General features: G+C 35.1%; 1 protein-coding gene across 3 annotated transcripts in view; it reads left to right on the top strand.

Annotated features, from left to right (window-relative positions):
* Nucleotides 1-11,462: 11,462 nt before the first annotated feature.
* Nucleotides 11,463-12,629, top strand: part of LOC123546110 (transcription factor COE3-like) — a 42,356-nt gene continuing 41,189 nt past the window's right edge. The window contains exon 1 of one of the 3 annotated variants that reach the window (XM_053551198.1): nt 11,463-12,007. In XM_053551198.1, the coding sequence (XP_053407173.1) occupies nt 11,928-12,007 (80 nt within the window). In that variant the 5' untranslated portion in view covers nt 11,463-11,927. The remainder of the gene's footprint in view (nt 12,008-12,629) is intronic. The other 2 variants (XM_053551200.1, XM_053551199.1) reach the window with 2 other exon arrangements.

Genomic DNA, 12,629 nt, shown 5'->3' with positions numbered 1-12,629 from the left:
TTTCCTGTCTTGACACGTGACCATTAACGACGCCATATTGGCAAGCACGTGCCGTTGTGATGTCTGCAGGGTATGTCAGTGTCCATATTTTGATTGTATGATTTTACAAACATTAAAAAGCACTCGATATGATCAATTAATTGAAATCTGATTTTACAAAATGATCTACAGGGAAGCAATTGTCTAAGTTCAAGTTATTACATCAATGGCAGGACAAAAATCTGGTTATAAATTAGTATTTGTTCGTACCAAAACTAAACGTACTTAATATACATTAAATTTAATCTATTCGCGATTTCTTCTTAATTTCATGAAAATAGGCTTTGACTTTGACGATTTGTTGTCTCGAAGCATAATATGGGCACAATTTTATGAAAAAGAATCGTTTTATAAAATTGACGTACTTTCGGTAAGGAAGTATAATGTATGTAGTAAACGGTCAAAAGAACAACGCTGAAGTATGTTTTCTAATTTGAATGATGATATAAAGCCACGTTTTAAATTCAATGTGTTTATTATAGAGTAGGTAAATGTCCTACTGATTCTACCATTTTCGTGTCTGCAGCCAATCATTCTTTTTGTATGTATAGTCGGCGATAAAATTTACTTAAAGATTTTTTCTAAGTCTAGACCAACAATTCAGATCAATCGATTGCGTTATTCCCTCAGTGAGAATTTTTTCAGCATAGCTCGTTATGAAACTCTGTCTGCCTTACTCATTTTTATTTATCATTAGTTTTGCAGACAAAATAAAACATCATTTTATATTTAGTGTCCAAATGCGCTTTCTTTCGATTAATCTGTATGTATTACAATACCTATGAATCACGTTGCCTCCAAAGATCATACAGTTTTACATACGTCACTTTGTAGTATTACGAGAAACGTTGTTGCTAGTGCCAAAAGCAACAACCGTCGATTGCGTACCAATATTTATAACTTCGCAAGTACTCAAGATTGGCTCGTATTAGTACGAACGAGTGTTTATTTATTTTATTATTATCATTATTATTATTTTGCAGAATCACGTGTTTTTCATATCCTATCATCGCACATCGCCCAGTTATCAAAGCACGATGGTAGCATAGGAAAATGGTGATGGAAATATGGTGACGGCGGCAACGGTAGTATGGCGATGGTAACGGTTATTTAATTGATATTGAGATATCAATAGTAGGATGATTTCATAGAATATTGTCATCCTACCCTGCCGGCCTGCTATTGTTGTCATATTTTTATATTATTCACCTATCCCAACATTTCGTTCTCTATAGCACGTTCTAACAACAATATGTAGCCACACGCATCTTTGATATGTGCTGTGTCTCACGTGTATGGCATTAGGATGGAAGGATAGTGGGATGGCGATAGTAGTACAGACGACAGCAATAGTTGGATGGTAGGACAGTAAGGTGGCAGCATATCGATAGCGGGATGTAAGACAGGGAAAGTAGAGGGAAAGTAGGACGGTATCATTTTAGGATAGCATCAGATAGCGATAGAATAATGTTAGAACAGTAGTGTGGTAGGACAGCGATATGAGGATGGTAGTACAGTAGATTGGTAAGATAGCAATATGAGGATGGTAGTACAGTAGCGTGGTAGGATAGCGATGACAGGCTGATGGTACAGTAGCGTGGTAGGACAGCGATATGAGGATGGTAGTACAGTAGCGTGGTATGATATCAGTATGAGGATGGTAGTACAGTAGCGTGGTAGGATAGCGATGATAGGCTGATGGTATAGTAGCGTGGTAGGATAGCGATATGAGGATGGTAGTATAGTTGATTGGTAAGATAGCAGTATGAGGATGGTAGTACAGTAGCGTGGTAGGATAGCGATGATAGGCTGATGGTACAGTAGCGTGGTAGGATAGCGATATGAGGATGGTAATACAGTAGCGTGGTAGGATAGCGATATGAGGATGGTAGTACAGTAGCGTGGTAGGACAGCGATGATAGGCTGATGGTACAGTAGCGTGGTAGGATAGCGATATGAGGATGGTAGTACAGTAGCGTGGTAGGATAGCGATATGAGGATGGTAGTACACTAGCGTGGTACGATAGCGATATGAGGATGGTAGTACAGTAGCGTGGTAGGATAGCGATGACAGGCTGATGGTACAGTAGCGTGGTAGGATAGCGATATGAGGATGGTGGTACAGTAGCGTGGTAGGATAGCGATATGAGGATGGTAGTACAGTAGCGTGGTAGGATAGCGATGATAGGCTGATGGTACAGTAGCGTGGTAGGATAGCGATATGAGGATGGTAATACACTAGCGCGGTAGGATAGCGATGATAGGTTAATGGTACAGCAGCGTGGTAGGATAGCGATGATAGGCTGATGGTACAGTAGCTTGGTAGGATAGCGATATCAGGATGGTGGTACAGTAGCGTGGTAGGATAGCGATATGAGGATGGTAGTATAGTAGCGTGGTAGGAAAGCGATTTGATGATGGTAGTACAGTAGCGTGGTAGGATAGCGATATGAGGATGGTAGTACAGTAGCGTGGTAGGACAGCGGTACAGTAGCGTGGTAGGATAGCGATATGAGGATGGTAGTACAGTAGCGTGGTAGGATAGCGATATGAGGATGGTAGTACAGTAGCATGGTAAGATAGCGATATGAGGATGGTAGTACAGTAGCGTGGTAGGATAGCGATATGAGGATGATAGTACAGTAGCGTGGTAGGATAGCGATATGAGGATGGTAGTACAGTAGCGTGGTAGGACAGCGGTACAGTAGCGTGGTAGGATAGCAATATGAGGATGGTAGTACAGTAGCGTGGTAGGATAGCGATATGAGGATGGTAGTACAGTAGCGTGGTAGGATAGCGATATGAGGATGGTAGTACAGTAGCATGGTAGGATAGCGATATGAGGATGGTAGTACAGTAGCATGGTAGGATAGCGATGATAGGCTGATGGTACAGTAGCGTGGTAGGATACCGGAAGTAGGATGTTAAGATAGCGATAGTAGGAAGGCAATATTTTATTCTATCACCCCGCCATCACCAACTTGCTATCCAGCAATTCTACCACCCAACTGTCGGGTGGTGGGCGATGATAAGAAATGGGCAAAATAGGATTACATTCCATACTTTTGTTCATTCTCTGTCGTGAGGGCTTTTCTTAATTTCTTAATGAGTAAGGTTATCACGTTTCCAGTCTACATAGCCTACGCTTTCAGTCACTTGCCTATTTTTCTTATGCTTATATTGCAACACAAATGACACTGAAGACGACTGGGTATTGCTTTATTTGTTGACGTCCTTCCTTTTCAATAAGACAGAATCATCTTAAACACGCCATCTAAGTTTTTAGAGTTACCGAAAAGTACTTATAAGCAATATTTGTGTAAGATCACATTGGTTGTAAAAAATAATTACTGTAAGAAATTCTTTAATTCAAATGTTTGTTTTGTTCATCCTCAAAATATGTTCGTTTGATTTACATTTTGTGCGTTTATGTCCATTATGTCACATTTCATTTATCACCGTGACTATATTTTTTGTTCATACATGTATGTGTAACTTTATACTTATATGTCAATCTGCATTACGAAAATAAATATCTTTCTTTTTTTCCTTTTTTATTTTAAATAGATGATTTATATAATTATCTGCAATTCACGTTGGTTATCATTCTTTATCGTGACTGCTTAATAAATTTTACAATCTAATCTGAAATATCAATTATGAAACTGAATGTCTCATATTTGAATAACGAAACATATTTTAATATTCGTTAACACCGAGTTTGAAATTTTAGTATGTTTGTATTTTTATACAGACTATTGATTTGTAGTAAGACTATCGGGGAATTAAAGTATTGCATACCGAGTATGATTATATTTTTTTTATAAACTTTCAATTGTATTTTCATTATTTTAAAGGTACTGGACTCCAGATTCTAGCTCAGAAAAAATATGATATTAAAAAACGAAGTTTGATCATGTTATGAACATGAAAACATAAGCTTTTGTATCCAAACTATTTTACAAGATGCTAAATCAAGATAAAAATGTGTGATTCGGAAATCGAAACCGGGTTGCCTCGACCTTAAAAACATTCCTATCATCTTGACCAGTTCACCACGGAGGAATTTATACCTCACGATCATTTATACAAAGTTTTATATTTAACCCTTACCCTGCTAAATTTCTATAATGAACTTGTCCATCTTTCAATTTGGACAGTACCGTTAACTGTTAAAAGGGTGCATACCAAAAAATATACTGACTGAATGGCGAAAAGTGTAGATCTTGATCAGACTGCACGGATGTGCAGGCTGATCATGATCTACACTGGTCGCAATGGCAGAATTAATCGTGTCCAGCGTGGTAAAGTTTCGTGACAACGTTTTTCAATTTTGTATGGCAAAAAATAGGAAGGCAACTAATTCTCAAATGTTTACATAACATTTAATCTGTCAGTAACTAAGGTTCAATGTTTTCTTGACAAATATAGCAAATAGTGTCCAGTTTTCTTAACATTTTTTTTCTTTGCTGTCGTGCAATCTGGAGGTCAGTTCCTTTCAACGACAGAGGAAAAATCATATATATTTCTGTGTTTACAACTTCTGAAATAGTTTGGACTTCAAAATTTTCTTTTCTCCAACAAAATGATAAAAACAGAGGTCTGGCATGCAGTATTTTTAGCTTTCATACAGACAAAAAGAACACTCTTGTCGCTTTTTGTGTCTTCTTTCTTAAACAGATCTCTACTTTACCGTGAATTATAATGCTTGAGAATAATTAGCTAAATTAATCTAATCAATTAAATTAACTAGTCCGATGTTTATAGTGCACGGATGAAATAAATATCAATTACCAATTCTAAATGTCATCCCTGCCAAATTTTGTGAATGCTACGGAAAGATTGTAGCTCCGGGATAACGTATTTACCGTAAGGTCGCGTGTTTCACGATTTGTCATAATAATGGGATATGCATAAGTCATTGCTGCGGGGTCTTACAGCAATATGATTATGCATTCAAATGATGATCGACTATCGTACTAGAATATCAAAACACTGTCTGCAGAATTTATAAGTGTTTGTCTTCCAGTTATGAGAATAATTTTTCAACAGCCTGCTACGTGGCTTCCTCAAATATAGCATGTGTAGAGACTTGGACTTCAGAAAAAACGACCAGTACATTGTATTATCTAAATAGAGTATCCATTGGCTCAGCAAAACAAAAGTTGTTTTTTTTTTTAAATATTTATACAAAAGATGCACACATATCCAACATGTACACGTGGTAAGCTTATATGAAAAGTTAAGTAAATACAAATTCCTTCTCTTTCAAATGAATTTTAGATAACATATTTTTAAATATTTAAACTGTTAATTTCGAGGATGACGTATAATATTTTTTTTTAAATGTTAAAGAATGCACTTTATAAAATAAGCACAAACAGTGACTTCGGAAGGAACGTTTTTTTGGAATGATGAACAATATTTGAATGATATACGAGGTATTACAATGTTATTGTTTCTTCTGTTTGTTATTTCTTATTGACAAATATTCTATGACTGTGTAAACGTAGATATATAAATGTTTCTCTGTAAAGATTAAAATCTTGCAAGAGTTTCTAGTCTTCGCCGCGATGATGAAACTCGTCTTGGTTTTAGAAATATTGAAACTGAAAAGCCTCGAAGTGACTTAGCATGTTTCTTTATATCACATTTTCTTTTGACGCTTTGTCATGAACATGTCGGTTATAGAAGACCATACTCATAATTATGTATAATTAGTAATTATAATTCGGCATTGTTCTTTGATCCGTCAAATAGTAACATAAGGTTGGGCGCGGCTGTGCTGCTCTCAAAGTCACAGTCATGCGGTCCGTTAAATCAATTATCTAAATAGACAGTAATAAAATTACAGTCCCCGGTCACTTTCAATTTATGCGAAGCCGCCTTTGAGAATATTTATGCGGTATTCAAAGCGAAACAGCGTTTAACAAAATCATCTCATTTACACAAATATTTGAAAGATCTAATACTGTTAAATACAAACATGTAAAATGTTCCTTTAAAGGGCCGACTTGGTTCTCCAGGCAACTTTTATCAGTTATCTGCTTACAGATATAACATGGAAATTTAATGGCCATTACGCCCAGCATGAATTGCAAGAGAGCAATTAATTCGGTCAGTTTTCGGAATCAGGTGTGTGTTGTTACATGTTGAAATTTCACACCAAGCATGTAAATTAAAACTATGCTGTATAAATATCTCTGAGAGAAAACAAAAGTTGAACTATGAATCTCAAAAAATATTCACAAAAAAAAAAACAAGATAAAATACACAAATTAAACTATTCAGCACTAACGTTATTATGAGTTATGGTATTTGTGTCACACTAAAAAAGACATGAAGTAATGCAACCACTTTTAACACAAAATAAACTACAGTAGTGTATATAGGTTTATTACTGTTTCCATGTCGTTATCCATTCACTTGCCCTAATTGATTAGGCTTATTATATTTCTAGAGTATATTATTATTCATTATACATGCATATTGATATTATCTATCCATGAAGTAAATCCATATCTTCGGGAATATTTGATATGTAATTTATTGTAAATACATTTATTGTTACATATATGTAAATTTATTGTATATTATTCTTTCTTCATCTGTTTATATATATGCGCAGACATTTATAGTTATGTAAATAAATTACTATCAGGCCTTTTCTTCATCATTTTGGGAATGCCACCAAAACCAGTGGAATTGGGATAATGCTCTTATGGGAATATTTTCAAATTTCAAAATCTATGTAAAATATTTTTTGTGTGTGTAAAATATTAATAGATTGCATAATAAAGCATTTCAGTAATTGTTAAACAGTACAACTGTTCCTTTGGTAACCAAAATATACATAAACTTTATCAAAACTATTTTTAAACAGCAAAAAAAAAATAAAAATGAAAAAAAAGGTAACACTCATTTGGGAATCTGGAATAAAGACAGTTGTTTTTTATGGTTTGGGATTACCTCCTTTTACCTGGTGGGGGTGGGGGGGGGGGGGGGGGTGTAGATTTATAGGGGGAAAATCCCTGACTATTATCACATTCATAATTGTGTTATTTTGTTTGTTTGTTTTGGGTCTAACGCCGTTTTTCAACAGTATTTCAATCATGTAACGGCGGGCAGTTAACCTAACAAGTGTTCTTGGATTCTGTACCGGTACAAACCTGTTCTCTGCAAGTAACTGCCAACTTCTCCACATGAATTATCAGAGGTGGAGGACGAATGATTTCAGACACAATGCCTTTTATCAAATCGTCACGGAGAACATACGCCTTACCCGGGGATCGAACTGTCGACCCCGTGATCCGTAGACCAACGCTCTCCATAGTTGTCTTATATTTATTTAAATAAATTTCTTTCATCACATTCATCTCAGTCATGCACATAGATAGTAATGTACGGTGTCACCTCAAAAGGGTGACGAAATGACCAATTTGAAATCACCGAGGGGGACGAAATGACCAAATAGGGGACGAGTTGACTGGGAAACGAGTTGACTAGGGGACGAGTTGACTGTAAATCCATAATTGTCTCATATTTATGTAAATAAATTACTAATATCACATTTAATTACTTTGAAATACAATAGATCTTAGTATGTGTTTCATAAAAAACTAACCCCAATGATGAAAACGATGAAAGATATATTTCAGAAAAACAGAAACTCAAGTAATGGGGGTTTTAGTTCCCAGACCCAGTGATTGTACTACAAATGATTCACAGTGATTGCACTGTAAATTATCAAATTACTGGTATATATATCATTGCACATGACATTTGATTGAATATTTTTTCTGTATCACAAGTGCAATTCCACACTGGAGCATGAACATATTCTCTGAGAGGAACCCAGATGGTCAGTGAGCAACCATGTCCAGCATTATTGCCTTAGTGTGTACCTGGTAATGGCTGATCATTGAAATGCGATAAACATTATGATAAAATGGGCATTAATGTCAGGGAAAACCACAAGACTCTGGAAGCTAATTTATAGCCAAGTCGGCCCTTTAATAAAATACTTTTATACTTGAGGTCATTACAAGTATTCAAATGTAAATATTTTATTTTTAATGACTGATGTACCTAAACACTTTAAATTTAAATATCATTGTATTATGCTATACTAATAGAAAGTTTACTGCTTTTACTTCGCTGAGTATTTGACGCGTGTAGCGCTCTTGGAAACTACGCAAGGTACCGGTACTTCATAAGCAAACATAGACACCATTGAATAATAAATAATAAAATATATGAGAAAAAGATAGGTAAAGTTGACAGCAGGAGAAAGAACCATCCGAATACCTTTCCATGTCATTTCTTTAGAATTATCAAAATCTATTATGTGAGGAAAATCAAAATTAGACGTATGATTATGTAGATTTGAAGGAATATTAACGTTTTTACAGCTGCATTTTGATCAAACAATTATACCTAGGACTGTATAAATAATTCATATCAAAATGGGTAATAAATATGGAGGAAATAGGGAATAGATAATATTAAGACAGTAAAAACACCAAAGAGATAGAAAAAAAGACAAGAGTATAAAAACAATGAAAATGAAACAACTATTTATATTTTATTCGGGTTTTACTATCGCACCCGCTGGAACATTTTACACACTGTTACCAAATGTTTATCATTTATGATATATTTTTGTTTGAACTCTTTTGCAGTGAACATCTTTACCATAGCAACGTCATATATCTTGCTAAATAGACACATTTATATCCAAAAGGTCGCAACGGGCGATATTAACCCCGTGTTAGTTGACCTCTTGTATCAAAAACCTTCACATTTTATCCTGGATAAAGTTTCCTAAAAACCTGCTACCCCTCATGGTCGCGTGCCGTTTATTTGTTGATAACTTTAACAATGGTTATTATGTCGCCTATTTGGTTCGGGTGACCGCTACTGAAAAGAGCCGAATGTTGGGCTATAATTAAAGAGCATTGTTGCTGCGGAAACGGGAGCTGGGAGCTTTTGTCTAGGGCTCCGCCCCATTTAGATTACGCCATAAGTCTTTCGTCTTTTGTCCAGGTGTTATGTGCAATAAATGCACAGTTAAATTATGTCTGTCCGATAATGCAACCTCTCCCAAATAACGGTTAGCTTGAAATGAACCATATGTATGATACTTGGAAGCGCACAACGAAATAAAATAGTAAAAATACACTTTTTGATGGAAACAGATTTACAAAAAAGAACAAAAACACGTTTAGATGAAACCAACATAAGAATAAAAGAAACAAACAAAACAAGTACTAGTGTTAAATACTTTTATTTGGTTTTATACGTTAGCTTAGTCATATATCCTCCGACATTCTGTTTCTTGATCTCCATCAACGGAAAAGGAATTAGAAAAGGCCGGTGGATGCTTTACATAAAAGAATAAAGAAAGGATGACATCATGTGACAATACTTACTTAATACATATTTGTTTCTCAGTATTTCCACTTGAAATACCATGTACGCACGTACGAAAATAGTTCTTTTAAAATATTGCAACTGCGTACAACCAGATATATATGAAGTTAATTGAACATTGTTACTTTCGCTGGTTTGAAAAAAAAACGTAAGCGAAACTGAAACAATCATTTATTAAAGTGACATTTGCACTGTTTCGATATATACATATATCTTCATTTTCTTTAAAAAAGGGAAACATATATCGGTGCTTAAATATTACAGACTATTTTTGAGTTCCCCCGTACAAAGAACTGTATAGTGTTCTCAGAAAAAGACAGTATTTATGAATGATATTTAAAAATTTTCCAACACAAATTATGTATAAAGTATGCATTTGTATTTCATGTTGTTATACCATGTAATTTTTATGTGTGTAACCTGATAGAAAATGACGGTGTCTGTCTGTCTGTCTGTCTGTCTGTCTGTCTATAAATATACTAAAAACATCTGACCAGCGGGACTGTTAGTTAGGTTGCATAAAAGTTTAACACATATTCTAAAAGAGTATAATTATAAATATTATTACACAACTTTAGAACTAATCGAACATTTCATCTTGTTTCCACAATGTTAATATTTCTCGGGTAAGAGGGATCGATGTTGTCTCACCAACTACAATAGGGGACAAATTGTCAAAGACCCTCTTGGGGTTCTTTAAACCCTCTCAAGTGCTCTTGAACACTTCAGTACAATAGGGTTAATTGAACGTCAAACACTTGATCACTTATAAAGATGTTGTTGTAACGATACATTTATAAGAGGTAGGAGAAAATGGTCACTTATACTTTTCTAGTTTACACCGAAATGTATCTAAATATTTCAAAATTTATGTATTCAAAACGCAGCAAAATTACGCAGCAAAATTCTGCTAACTATTATGTAAGATTTAAAGATATGAACTTTTAGTGTTTCGGGTACTTGACTTCATGTTCATTTACTTGTTTTTGGTATTTTGTCGTCGGCATAACTTAAAATAACATCAAAACTTTATCACTTTAAACGAGAAAAAAAGAACTCCTTAAAAATGGTAAATTCGATGCCGTGTTTGTATTCATACGTTTAAAAAAAAATGGGACATTTCGCTATAAGTTAAAATTTAAAAGCGATGGTGAGTTTTATAAATTTAGGTATGGGTTAATAACGCAATAAACAAAGGTACAATAGGCACGGAAATGATATTTTAATTTCTAATTGAGATGTATCAAAAATTTACAACTAAAGAAAAATCCCAATACCTTCAGTAATTATCCATATATCTACTTAACAGCATTAAAATCGTTACTCCATTAATTAGTAACAATCGGGAATTACAAATGGCATGAAAAGAGATAACCATTTTCAAATTTTATAAAACTGACAGAGAATTATCGGCTATCGTGATAAAAGAAAAAAATCGCAGACTTTTAGCTTGTGAAACAGAATGTTCGTTGAATTGTTGCCGTTTATAATGCTATTTCGTCGTCCATAGCTATTAATTATTGACATTTCATAACGGTTCAACCACTATTTTCCATTTATTCGTGACAAAAACCTCCGAAAAGTACCGTTAGAGCCGTAGAATGAGATGCGGAACTTCAAAGAAATATTCTGTCAATTATTCCAAATACAAGTAACTACACTTGTTTCATAGTTTTTCTTTGTTACACGAATTCTTTACGGTACTTTCGGATAATTACTTTCGCAGATGGCAACCGATTCAGGGGATACTACCCACAGAGCTGATTCCAGCATCGTTGGAAGATGAAAACTCTGTTCTCATTGGTTAATCGATTACCGATTCTTAGCAACGCGCGTGCGGTAGCCGCAGACTGATATAGGCGTGGTTTAAGATTGACTTTTTGGCACCTAATGAAATTCGATATTCCGATTGGATAGAGATAACCCCACCTTCTGGAGGTCTTGGATCCCATAGGATCATGGAACTCTAAGGGGACTGCTTACTTACCAACGGAACTGAATAGCAACAAAAGGCGTTCCGCCGGGATTTCATTTCAGTACACGAGTGTTGTCGGCTTGAGACCAATACCACGCCGATATACCATCTTTCAAATTGACCCTTTACAGCTCATGGGAACTAAAGGGAGCTCGTGTCTAAGCGATCATTTTTGAAAACCATCCGGAAATTAAACGTTTTGTTCTAGAATTTTAAGTGTCTTTTGGGATATATGTAAAGAATTGTTGAAGACTTTGGTAGATTATCAATACTTCAAGTGTTTTCATATTTTTCACACTTCCGGACGTCTTTATTACAATTTTCCATTTCCGTGCTACGTTGATTGAAAATTTTCTACATGGAATACCTATGAGATACGAAAAGAGAAACAATAAACGCAGGAACATAGATACATAATTGATATATATGGAGAACGATCAGTGACACTATTGCAAGTGATAGTTATAAAAAATACTCTCCGATGAAGGAGGAAATCTCGTCACAACTTGGCACTATAAGAAACTGGATGCAACCGACGATGGTTGAACAGAGCGCAGGAAGGCGAGTTTTATTCATTTATTTAAAGTTCAAGTACACAATTACTGCTGGAGAGTAGATATTATTCTCAATTTATTTATTGCTCCCTAGGCTATTTCGTACTAAAATTTATCGAACGCAAATCAGCTGTTTCACGATCCAATCAGTCAGAAAATCAAAATAAAACCCATAAATTTTACTTCGAATATCATCAGGTTATATTTTCTTCTATGCCTATTTCTAGCATTCCCTAATGAATTTATAATATTACAGTTATCAATAAGCCATTCGTTTTTAATAAATGCGCTCTTCAAGCCACTGTTATAGATAATTTAGAATCTTTAGTTTCCGGTTACACATTGGGACCAGGGAATTGTCCTCCTTCAAAAATTAATGAGTAACGGTCGTCCGATATAAAAGAGGGACTCCCTTAAGTATATTATGTTATATAGCGAAGACAGATATGGAGACGTTTTAAATTACTTCCGATGTCAGGTTATATAGCTTGCACGTATAATTGCAAACCTGTTTCAGTTGTACGTCAATCGAACAACAAAATCAGTCACTCAATCTTCGTTTGAGTTATTGCCGCATATTAGTCCCCTTTGGGTTCCAATCGGATCTTTTCTGTTGGATAGGAACTGAA

The sequence above is a fragment of the Mercenaria mercenaria genome, chromosome 9, assembly GCF_021730395.1.
Source record: "Mercenaria mercenaria strain notata chromosome 9, MADL_Memer_1, whole genome shotgun sequence".
In the NCBI taxonomy this organism is placed as follows: Eukaryota; Metazoa; Mollusca; class Bivalvia; order Venerida; family Veneridae; genus Mercenaria; species Mercenaria mercenaria.
Note: the sequence above shows the minus strand (reverse complement) of the source record. Positions and strands in the feature narration are given on the sequence as shown.